Consider the following 12679-nt stretch of genomic DNA (forward strand, 5'->3'; position numbering starts at 1 on the left):
TTCAGATATCGTGATATCAAACAAATTGCCCCCTTAGTTGAATACTCGAGACTCGTCGTTTTCAGACATTAGCTCTTATGGTTGAATGCCAAGGCACTCAACCATCAATGGACGAAAATGCCCTTTTGGCCGAACGTCGTTGCTGAAAAGAGAGATTACCGACTAACTCTTAGTTTTGTGGTACTTGTCAACCCAATTTCGAATGTTTATCAACTTTTTTGTTAACATTCAAAAAAGTAGTCACACTCATCTGATCACTCAATTTCTTGCAGCATAAGCTTCAAATAAACTTGGCATCCACAGAAAGATATTTTTTACAAAACAAAACATTATTTAGGAGGAGTTCTTACATGGAGAATTCAGATGGATCCATATATTACACATCACATTGAAGAACACCTATGGCGTCAGAAACATGCACGCGGATCCTTCTAACTCAGTCACGGAAGGAGAAACAACTTTGTTTTACTGTCTAATATTTGGCACAGAAAATTTTCTCTACGGATGGATGTAGTATCCGAATGCTAGACTGATAAGGGCAACCATACAAACATGAAAGAGAGGGAAGCCAACCGTAACCCTTTTTAAATTGTTCTTCCTCCTCCTCAATGACTCCTATAAAGAGAAAACGCGAACATCAGATCTCCAGACCGGGGCACAAAAGAGCAGCAAGGTTCTGATTATGAAAAAAAGAAGACTGAAACAAAATAATGAATTGATTGGATGGAAAATGACTACTCATCCATATCTCTCTCATTCTTCATACTATTTGATTCAAAGGCAGTTATGGGTGAGAGCATATCCTCGGATTAAGATAATATAAAAGCAAAGGATTCACGGAATAAATTACTCACCAATTCATGTTTAAGCATATTCTTCTCTCGAGTGGACCTGCTACTCTCTTCAGTTAACTTCGTGACGGTGAGTTCAGCCTGCAAAGAATATATGACAAATATAAAATCACTTCTCTTTACGGTTTCAAGGAGGGGTTATACGAATGTTAACATTACAATGAGTACTAGAAAGTCGGCTCCACCCAATGGAAATTTGAGGAGCATGCAGACCTGGAATTGGGCCATGTATTTTTTTTTGTCAAAGAAAATTGGGCCATGTATGGGATAAAATCATATGATCTTCGTACCCAGGAATGAGAAGAATTGATGCGTTATAAGCCTAGTCCACCACAATGGGATATGGAATGCGGAAGAGGAAGGACGAGAGGGTGAGCGTATCCGCAACATTTCGCATATCAGTTAACTACAGCACTTCAACGTGTTTAAATAGTAACCTCTTCCCACGTTATTCCCCTGTCAGCTTTCTTAAATTCAGATATTTTCCCAACTATCCTTTCATGAGAATTACAAGACCTTCTACCAAAAATAAGTTTTTCACGGTTACCATGCTATAAAGATATCTAGATGAGAAAAACAGACCTCTTTTAGCTTTGAATCCACCGTATTTAGCTTTGATTTCAGTTCCTCAAAATCCTTTGTTAAATTCAATACTGCAGCACCCCTAGCTGGTTTCAATTCCTCCGTATCCTTGGCTGGTTTCGATTCCTCCATATCTTTCGTTGGATTTGGTTCCTCCATATTTTTCACTGGTTTCAGTTCCTCCATATACTTAGCTGGTTTTGATTCCTCCACATCCTTATCTGGTTTCAATTCCTGCGCATCCTTAGCTGGTTTTGATGCCACCACATCCTTAACTGCTCTTGACTCATCCATGTCCTTACAAGTTTCAAACACGTCAACATCCTCACCAACCTGGCACAAGGAAAACAGATTATGGTGCGAAGGTTATTACAATATGAGAACAACTCTTTTTTGACAAGTCTAATTTCAGAACTGATTACAATACAAACTGATCTTGCTAGAAAGCAGGGTTTGGATCTATTTTTCTGCCTACCACATCAAAATGCTACTGCAGATATCATTTGGCGCTAACAGACGCACGCACATAATCAAGATAAATTAATATTCAAACACATACACACAGAGCAAGTAAACTATAAATAAAAGAGGAATACCAAACAAACAAAGAAGTACAAGCAATCAGTCAAGAATTCAGTTCAACGAACAACGTTATTGCTTTTGCTCTTACCCTATGACTCGGAGGTATGTTTTCAACTTCAGTCAGAACTCTATCCTTTTTCACCGATGTTTCATAGCATGGATCTTGCTTCGACTCCCCATTAATTGGTACAAATACTGGGGACGGGGGTGGGCTAATGAGCAACACTTTTAGCTTCCTTTCTTCAATGTTTCGTCCACTACCTTTTGAAAACTGCCAGAAAGGAGACGTTAAAATGAGAATTTCACCGAACAACTTAGACCAAGAGACACCCAATAATTTGTAACTTCTTACCATCTCGGATGTTATCTCCTGTTCAGTTGTCCCAAATGGAATAACAGTGCACTGTATTAGGAACTTGTCTTTGCACTGCAAATCAGGTGGAGCAACACGCTGAGCTTGCATAGTAACTGGATTGACCAAAAAGGTGAGAGTGAAAATCCATTTAGTTTCAACACTAGATTTTAGGTCAGCCATAACAGGCGACAAACAGTGCAGATGTAAGTTTTGGCTTGACATTATTTTCTCCTAATTCAGTACAGCCCTTGATCATCTACTTTAATTATAAAAACAAACTCATTACAGTACATGTTGCATTGTGAAACGTTGCTAGACCATCAATTCCAATCAAGTAAATTTGTGTTCCAACATTTGATCCGTGTTAACAATCAAACAACATAACGGATAATGCTTTGCGTGGAGCAACATATCATCAATGTATGCATTGGGATTGAAACCACAGCGACAACAACACATTACAGAAAAACACAAAAACACAAAAACCCAAGAAGAAGAGAGATGAACACAAGACCTGTAAAATCACACGTTGTCTTGGGTTTTACAATGCCTGCATTCGGCCGCACACAATATTTCTTCGGGGAAGTGGTCTTCACCTGCATATAGATTTTGCCAATTTTCAAACCAAAACATTAAGCACACCCAATTGATCTCCTAAATCTGAAATCAAACCCAAATTTATCTCAATTTTGGCCACATTTTCATGAAGAGTGACTAATCATATATGTTTCCATGCACACAAAACACAATCTACAAAAAACAATAAATAATTAAAAAAAAATTGAAGGAAGTGCAATACCTTGAAAGCAACATAGTGGTCGGACCTGTTTCCGAGTTGAATCGAGCACGTACTCTGCTTCTTCACTTCAACTGCAATCGGGAAAGAAAATTAAGACACGATTAAATAACAATAATAGTAATAATTAAACAAGAAAGTGCAATCACTTGGTTCTTGGAGATTATACTAATTTACTAATTAAAGTTATGAACCCAGAAAATTAAAAGTGGGAATGGAAATTACATGTGAATTTGAGCTCGCGGGGATGAACTTCCAGAAGCTCTGGCGGCGTCGTCATCAGCAGTTCTTGAGAGAATGCAGGCGGATGAGAAGAACCCAGATGAAGAAACTAGAGAGAGAGAGAGAGAGAGAGAGAGAGAGAGAGAGTGGGATTCTAGAGAGAGAAAGTTTGGAAGTGAAGGAATGGGTTTGGTGGGTTGGTGATGGTGAAGGACTATTTGAAGAAGGTGAAGCAGAGCAGTGAAAGGCAAGTAAGGATTTGTGGGGGAGATGTTGATGGTGGTGCCGCTGCTGAAATATCACCACAGAACACTGCCACTCTCTCTCCTCTCTCTCTCTCAACTGTTGAAGTTGAACGGTTGTACCCGCTTTTCCCTCTTTCATTTTCTTTCTTAGCAAACACCCAAGCAATCCAAATTGACCCAATTGCCCCCCCCAAAACGGTGAGGTAAATATTTGTGGTTACGTTTTAATTGTAACCAATGCATAGTTCAAGTAGCATCACTCCTCCATTGAATATTTGTTATCTGTTCGAAAATTACTTCAATCATCTAATATATGTTTGTCATGTGACGTCACTTGTTACGCAGGAGTATTTTTCTATATATAAGCGAATATAGTATGATTATATAACTTATATAGACTTATGCACTCGATTGAGAGTTTTTCTATTCTCTCGACTTAGATTAGTTTAAAGTAGAATATTACTTGAATAAAAGATATTAATAAACCTGTTGAATCTTAAATTTAGACTTGCATCGAATTTTTTCACTTAAAAAGTGAAAGAACACATTGGTCCGAATTGGATATCATTTGAATGGAAAGTGAGACGAAGAAAAGAAATTTACCGCACGAACATTGTTAAGAAGTTTTTAACCACAAATCTTAAAGTTGCCCTAGTGAAGGGTAAAAGAAAAGTAGCAAGGCAAAGCCACCAAACTTAGACATGACTGCTGGCCATTGTGTACCACATGGACCTGTACAGCTCCCTTCCCTTTTTACCCCACCGAAAGTAAAAAGCTTAAAAGGAGAAGCCATAAAAAATAACAAAGCTTTTCTTCTTTTTCTGCCCTTTTTCCTCTCCTTTTTCAAAGGAAAAGGTTGGAAGTCAAAAATTATATAATTTCCTCTTTTTCATTTTCCTTATTTTTGTGAAACGAACAATATTAAGGGAGGAAGAATTTAAACACAGGACCTCAAATGCAGAGATATACGTTTATAATTACTTGAGCTACAAATCTTTTGTCATTTTTCTTTGTCTTGGAATGGGTTGAAGTTGTGGCAGTACTCATTTGGTGACGAAAGGGTCGCGGGGAGGGTTGGATTCCAGACAGCAATGACTACATCTTTTGTACAACCCCACATGGTAACTCATTGACTTGTATGTTCACAAATCGTCAAATCCTCTGTTGGGTTTGTCATATTCGCACAGGAGAAGGATTATCTCCCCTCTTTTTTTTACCTCTCATTCCCTCCCCTCCTATTTGAACGGTTACGGTTAAGCCACGTCAACATCTTATATTAATTTTTTATAGAAAGAGAAAAACAAAATAGAGAGTGTAAGAGGAGAGAATGTAATGGAATGAAAAAAAAAAGGAGGGGAAAGAATTCTCCTAGCTTTCCTAATGATTTTCCTAGCTTTCCTAATGCCTCCATTATAATAGTCTGCAGAAGGTCATCTGGTCATTAATTCTCCACCGTTAGATGAAATTCAACAGTCCATGGATTGGTGCCGTCTGGTGTCATGTAGCACCCAAGAAAACTCAGTTCAAAAGATAATAATTTATTAAACTCATGCAAGGTCCTAGTTATACTCAATTTCACCTCTCACATACTCTTATTAATTTTTTGCCATTAATTCTCTTCTATTTTTTCGATTCGACGACTGAAAATTAAAAATTGTGCGTAAAAAATAAAAATAAGTATATAGAAAGCACTACCCTAAACTCATACATGTTTTTAACTCCACTTTGATACTACTTCACATGCTATTTGTGCAAATTGATTGTAGATTACAAATCCAATAATATTTAAATTTGTAAAGAAAAACTCAAATTATATATTTAATTAAGCAATGCTTTACCAAGAGGCACTTAGATGGACAAAAGAAGCAAATCAGTTTTGGATCCCTTGCAAATAATAAAGTATGCAAAAGACAGCAAATGTAGCAGCGTATCTACATTTTTTTATTATATCCTTTCATTTAACTATATATTTTGTCTAATAACAAAAAAACTATTTCCACACACAAAAATAACATACTAACACTCTTTGGTATAACTCACAACAAAAAGCATCACCCCTTATCGTGAAGATTGGAGAGTGAACAGAGTGAACTATGCAGCCCTTTTATAGTGAAATTTGGGGCCCAATGACCCCAACTTGGTGCCCTAATCATGAAAATTGATGTGCGAAGGATTTTTTTTCATATGAATTTGCAATTCTCTTCATAGTTAGAATTGTGAAATTTCACCTATCTAGACGAAAATTAAACTCAGAGAATCTTCATCCCCAATTTCCACATTCTTTTCCCCTTGAAATTTGCCTTTTATCTTGCTATAAGTTCCCAAATGAGCCAAAATTGCTTTCCCATCATAACAGGCTGTTATGGAATGAAGCGGTGACAATGTATGTAGGCAAGTGTAGGCAAAGTTAGGCGTTCCTAACAACTAGACAATCTTCCTTAACATTTAAGCCATGCTTCAGTTGGTTAACTAGGAATTTTATAGCTAAAAGCAACCAAAAGCCAAAGGCTACACACCATATAATTCTTGTTTACCTAACTTCATTGTGCTCTAAAGCAACAAATTATATGCACCCACAATTTGAACTAAGCAAACAAAAGTATGTACATTTATTGAAGATGTTTCAACAATTTATATGCCTAGTGTGAATAGATCGGTGCTAGGGTTTGGTCAAGCACTTTCAGATGGGTTGATTTTGATCGTTGCAGCACGTGGAGGAACTGATGAAGTATCACCGACTTGAATCAAATTACATACACATGAGCGACATATGATGAGGAGAGTGTTGATGGTGAAGTGCAAGAGGATAGCGCAAATCATACTCACCTCGTGTGATTAATTTTTTTCACACTAAGTTTGTTTGTTTGCTCTCATACTGGAAGGTTAGGTTTGAAACCCTCCAAGAATTGAATCGCTAGAAAGATCACTTCTTTCGTTTAAACCAAGTAACCTTAAGCCAAAGCTAACATCATTGCCAAACAGAAGATTATGATATCCATATAACCCTCCCTGAATCCTACTCAAAAACCAAAAAAGTCCTCATAACTCTGTTAACATCTCTGTTTCTTTGTTTCAAATCAAAAGCTTCTTGCGAACTTCAAGGGAAGTTGCAGACTCAATTCCCTCTTCTTTCTTTGAAAAATAACAACAATTCCCTCCATTTCTCACAGACTCAAACCCAGACCAACGTATTATGGATGGAGACCCAAACCCAAACCAAGGTATTACGGATGGAGACTCAAACCCAGATGAAAGTAGCTTTCTGCAGGTAGACTCAAACCTAGACGAAGGTAGCTTTCTGCAAGTAGACTCAAACCCAGACGAAGGTATTTGATTTTGCCTTTTAATAAGTTGTATGTGTGAGCTCTTAAACATTTTGCATGATTATAGGACACTGCTTTTTTGCTCTTGGCCATGATATTATTTTTTAATAAAATCTGATTATTGTTGATCTCCCAATGAATAATGCAGTTATTGATGTCGAAAGCAATGTAGAAAATATTCAATGCAATGCTTGAGAAAAAACTCCACCTATTGTAAGTCTTAAAGAAAGTTATGCTGGAGATTTGTATGGAAAGATTGTGAACAATGAGCAAGAAGCTTATGATCTCTATAATGAGTATGCAGCACGCATTGGCTTTAGCACTCGAAAGAAACAAAGAAGATATGACACAAATGGAGATCTTTCAACACTTAATTTTTGTTGTTCAAAAGAAGGTTTTTGGCAAGATAGTGACCCTTGTGAAGAGAAAAAGACTAAGAGATTGGACGAGAGAACAGGCTGCCAAGCCAAAATTCGATTTTTACTAGAAGATGGTGAGTGGAAGGTCTACAACCATTTTCACTCATCAATGTCAAGCTATGGCAAATGCCATTATGGTGGTGTTTCCTGGGACATGCCATCGTTTATGCACATGGCATATATTAACGAATGCTACAAGAAATATACCAACACTTTATGGAATCCCTGAGTTCAAGAGGCTATTCAACAAGTGTCTTGACGGATGTCAAACAGAGTTAGAATTTCAGCATACTTGGGATGCAATGATTGAGGAATTTAATGTTGCACAAAACAAATGGCTTAAAGGTCTTTATGCCATTCGTGAGAAGTGGTGTCCCGTGTTTAGCCAAGATGCTTTCTCTGTGAGGATAAAATCCACACAAAGAAGTGAGAGCGTGAATAATGTTTTCCATCGTATGTCTACTAAAACGATGACTCTTACTGAATTTATGCTTCATTATGAAAAACAAGCAAATGGCATGTGTTCAAAAGAATTAGAAGAAACCTTTCGTTGCAAGCAAGGTTTGCCTTCTACAGCAGCTAAAAACAGTGGTTTTCTTAAACGTGTTGCAAGTGTCTACACGAGAAAAATTTATAAATTTCTTGAGTATGAGTTTGTTGGTAGTTTGGCGGTAAAAATGCGTGAAGTTGAAAGTGATGGAACCCTCCAAACCTTTGAACTTAATGAGGAGGGTCATAGAACAGTTTATGTTGTCAAATTCAACTCTTCAACTTTCAACATCTCATGTAGTTGCAAGAGGTTTGAATCCATGGGTTTGTTATGTTGTCATGCTCTACGGGTAATGAATGTAAAAGAAGTTTCTCAAATACCAAATCCATACATATTGAAATGGTGGACGAAAAACGCAAAGAAAGAATGGAATGAAAATGAGCATGGAGAATCTTTACATGTAAGTGACAATTCGTTAGTGACGTTGCGTCGGAATACTTTGATGCGGATTGCTTATGGTATATTGAGTATGGGAGCTGAGACAGAAAGTCGTCATAGAATTGCAATGAAAAAATTGAAAGAAATGGCACAATTGCTTGACAAAGAAATGAAGTCAAATGGGGAAGAAATTGCTAATAAAGAAAGCAACGACGTTTTGAATGATGCTACTGTTTGTGATATTGATGGAGTCAATAACTCATCTGATGAGGCACCGGTGTTGAATCTTCCGAGTGTGAGGCCAAAGGGAGTAAGTACTGGCTCATCTAGTAAGAAACTTATACATTTTAAATGTTTACATCTGTGTTATTCTTCTGATATATATATATATATATATTAATAGTAGTTGTTGTTATTTACTTGTTCAGAGAAAACCACTTGGTGGTCCTTCACATACTGCCAATGCCAATGCTCGTTTCCCTTTAACTAATTAGGTAACTAATATGTATGTTTGATTTGGATTTTCTATATACATTTTGTTTAATTATTCATATTCGATATCGATCAATTTTTTGTAGTTCTATCCAACTATGACAATGCCAACTGCCAATTCCCATGCTTGTTTCCCTTCACCTAATCAGGTAAACTAGTTTATATTTTTGAGCAAGATTTTATAGATTTTGTTCAATTATTCATGTTCCATATCGTATCAATGTTTGTAGCTCTATCCAACACTGAGTTTGCTAACCACCAATGCACATGCTCGTTTCCCTTCATCTAATAAGGTAAAGTAGTTCTATGTTTGATCAAGTATATTTTATATATTTTATTTAACTATTTATGTTGGGTCTCGTATCAATGTTTGTAGTTCTATCCAACCACGAGATTGTCAACCACCAATGTCAAGACTAGTTTGCCTTTATCTAATCAAGTAAACAAGTTTATAGGTTTGAAATTTGTGTTGGTGTTCTCAATATTTATATATTACAATTTTCTTTTTTCTTTCAGAGTCCCAACTACACTTGGTCATGTTCCCGACCAAACTTTGCCTTTACCAATGTGCTCCAAAGTCAAAACTGTATGAAACATTTGAATCAGGTATTGTGTTTTTCCTTCTATCCTTTGCTTTGAATTAGGTATTTGTGTAACCAACAACAACAACAGAAAGTGCAAGGGCAACGGAGGCCCTGACAACAAGAAGTTCAGGTACCGCGGCATGCGCAAGCGGAGCTGGGGCAAATGGGTCGCTAAGATCCGTGAGTCGCGTAAGCGCACGCGCAAGTGGCTCGGGACCTTCGCCACTGCCAAGGACGCTACCCGCACCTACAACCAGGCCACCATCATCCTTTACGGTTCCAGGGCCCAGCTCAACCTCCAGCCCTCCGGTTCCTCGTCCCAGAACTCCACGCGGGGCTCCTCTTCTTCCTCTTCCTCCTTCACCTCTTTGAGTCTACCTTCGTCTGGGTTTGAGTCTACCTGCAGCGCTTAGCTCAACCTCCAGCCCTCCGGTTCCTCGTCCCAGAACTTCACGCGGGGATCCTCTTCTTCCTCTTCCTCATCCACCTCTTTAAGTCTACCTTCGTCTGGGTTTGAGTCTACCTGCAGAAAGCTACTTTCGTCTGGGTTTGAGGCTTCATCCGTAATACCTTGGTCTGGGTTTGAGTCTCCATTCGTAGTACCTTGGTCTGGGTTTGAGTCTCCATCCATAATACCTTGGTCTGGGTTTGAGTTTGTGAGAAATAGAGGGAATTGTTGTTATTTTTCAAAGAAAGAAGAGGGAATTGAGTCTGCAACTTCCCTTGAAGTTCGCAAGAAGCTTTTGATTTGAAACGAAGAAACGGAGATGTTAACAAAGTTATGAGCAATCTTTTGGTTTTTGAGTTTTCTGCTTTTTCAAGTATTTTTTAAGTGAACAAATGACAACATCTAACTGTCAACATTTAATAGGTTGGGAACATCACCTAGCTTTGCTGAGGTGGTGTTCCCGTCACTCTAAAAAATTTATCCCAAATCATAAACCCCCACTGGTGATTTGAAGCTATTTATCAGTCTTTGATATAATGGTGCAGCTTTTGAACTTCATGATTTTGTTTTAGTTCTAGCTTTTGGGCACAACAGTAAATAACTTTGTTCCGAAAATCGTTTATTGGATTGTGCTAATAGTTGTATGCATTGAGTTAGATTAACCAAAACATCATAATTGATTTACACAATTTGTTAAGTTGGTTTACACAATTAGTTCAAATTAACCAATGCTAGTGATTGATTTATCGAAGCTAATGACATTGAAAATGATATCGAAAGACAGTTGTATGCATTGTACTTGGAGATACTCATGGTACAAGTACTGCTAAAGGGATATGTTGTGTTTCTCGTGTTTTTTTACTTTAATTAGTTCCAAAAGGACACTTGCGTGTATTGTACTTGGAAAATATTATGGTACAAGTACTACCGAAGGAATACAATGTGTTTCTCATGATTTTATTACTTTAAAGAGTTCGAAGAAACAGGGAAGACGGTATTGAGTTGGTTTTTTTCAACTCCATGAGTTCTCTCCCTCTAGAACTTTGTTTTTAGTTAGTTTGATGTTTTGTTTAATTCACATTTACAACATTTCTTAAATGCTGCTCTTTTTTTAAGTTCATATGTTACATTTTCATTCGTGACATTTTGTTTTTATGGTTGAATGTTGAATTAGGCACCCAGCAGCAGGAGCTCTGGTTTGAAATCAGTTTCCTTTTCCATTACTGGAAAGCGCTTTCCATCCATTAGTTCCTGACCTTGGCCCTTCCTAGTTTCTTGTGCGGTAAGCTTAATTGATCATAAAGCTACTGTAACTTTTACTCTTGTTGTCGTCTGTCTCATACATAAATTTCTGCATTGTAAATGTATCTTCATTTCCTGTGATGTGGCATACCTCAGATTGTCTTCTTATTTTACCAAAAGAGGGCCTGATAACAAATAATGGCATCTCAGAAAGCCAGTGCTTTGTATCCATCTGCTCCTGGCTCATTATGATTCCTACACTCCTCCATAGTTTTCTTTAATTTACGAAACAAATTATCCTTTGGATATCATAACCATGTGATATGATGCTTAGCCTTGTGTTGTCTATGAAAGCATTTGTGTTCTTTGGAGGTACTAACTCTGTCGAGTACAAGTTAGGTAACAGTGATTAGTGGTCTATATTAATGAAATATCTCAGATCCCTATTGTGTAACAATTATAATAGTAATATGGTATTAAAAACTTTTTGCAGGCCAAACCGGAGACTATCACCGAGTTGTGTGGCATAGTGAAGAAGCAGCTGGCTTTAGCCGAAGACATTGATGTGTCTGCCGGCTTAAAGTTTTCAGAACTTGGCACCGATTCTCTTTACACAGTAATTACCAATTATCTTTTGTTGCTCTCATTTTCTACCATGCTGATTAATCATTAGCTTTCTATTGTTTTTCCTTTTCTAGAATGCAATTAGAATTACAAAATTATAAGGGTTTTATAGAGTGGATATATACATCATTCTATGGAGTCCGATTATCTCTAAATCCTCTCTAATTAGTTTTAAAGAGTAAATTTCCTTACCACTTTCAGATTACAACATTCTTTGACGTGTTTCTTTTTGCAAAACTGGTTGCAATTTGCTACAGATGTTTGTTTTTCTGTGTTTACTTGGTTATCCTGATTGATATATTCCCACCCATTGATACAGGTTAAGATTGTAAAGGGACTTGAGGAGGCGTTTGGCATCACCGTGGAGGAAGAAAATGCCCAGACATTGCTACTGTTCAAGATGCAGCTGATCTGATCGAGTATCTCGTTGCGAAGAAGAGTGCATAATGAATTTTAGAGAGAAACAACACAAACATGTGGACCCCTTTTCTCCCTTTTTAGTTTCTTTGTATGAGTTTTATACTATGATTTTGGTACTTTTATTAATCTTTTGTTATGGATGTTTTAGTGCTCTTAATTTGAAGGTCGATCGTTAGTGGCGTTTCTAATGTTCTGTATTTGTTTACTTTTATCTCGAGAAAAACAATGAAAAATTGTTTGCTAATGTGCTGAATTTTATTTGCATTCGAGTTCAAATCTCATGGACGAGACAATTCTCGAAACAGAAAAGAAAATCAATGCAACAAGCACCAGTTTGTATGATTTAATAACAAACACTAATTTGTGCAAATTCAGAAGCCCCTTCAACAAATCAAATTCTTATTTTAATTAATTACGGGGAAGGGGATTCGAGAGATTCGGACTCAAGTGCAGAATGGTGGACAATTGCCCTAGTATTCAAGAGAAGAATTTGAGGAATTCAGACTTGAGTGCAGAATGACGGACAAATTGCCATGTTGACTAATTGATCATGTTAGTCGGAAAGG

At 37.2% G+C, this 12679-nt stretch overlaps 1 protein-coding gene and 1 pseudogene across 1 annotated transcript; one reads left to right on the top strand and one right to left on the bottom strand.

Moving 5' to 3' along the window:
• Positions 1-296: 296 nt before the first annotated feature.
• On the bottom strand, positions 297-3742 carry LOC103943610 (vesicle-associated protein 2-2). Its single transcript, XM_009353924.3, has 8 exons — positions 3392-3742; positions 3170-3240; positions 2885-2966; positions 2368-2483; positions 2104-2286; positions 1434-1766; positions 855-932; positions 297-615 (listed from the first exon to the last, which is right to left on the bottom strand). The coding sequence occupies exons 1-8, from the start codon at positions 3444-3446 to the stop codon at positions 499-501; spliced, it is 1035 nt and encodes a 344-aa protein (XP_009352199.2). The 5' UTR covers positions 3447-3742; the 3' UTR covers positions 297-498.
• A 7346-nt stretch (positions 3743-11088) lies between these two features.
• Positions 11089-12301, top strand: LOC103943609 (annotated as a pseudogene).
• Positions 12302-12679: the final 378 nt, after the last annotated feature.

The sequence above is a fragment of a genome, unplaced genomic scaffold, assembly GCF_019419815.1.
Source record: "Pyrus x bretschneideri cultivar Hongxiangsu unplaced genomic scaffold, Pyrus_bretschneideri_v1 Contig6, whole genome shotgun sequence".
In the NCBI taxonomy this organism is placed as follows: domain Eukaryota; kingdom Viridiplantae; phylum Streptophyta; class Magnoliopsida; order Rosales; family Rosaceae; genus Pyrus; species Pyrus x bretschneideri.

Coding starts and splice junctions, on each gene's coding strand:
- LOC103943610 (XM_009353924.3), bottom strand. CDS start 3,446: ATGACGACGCCGCCAGAGCTTCTGGAAGTTCATCCCCGCGAGCTCAAA. Junction 3,241..3,391: donor CCGCGAGCTCAAATTCACAT/GTAATTTCCATT, acceptor TCCCGATTGCAG/TTGAAGTGAAGAAGCAGAGT. Junction 933..1,433: donor TGGATTCAAAGCTAAAAGAG/GTCTGTTTTTCT, acceptor TATTCTTTGCAG/GCTGAACTCACCGTCACGAA.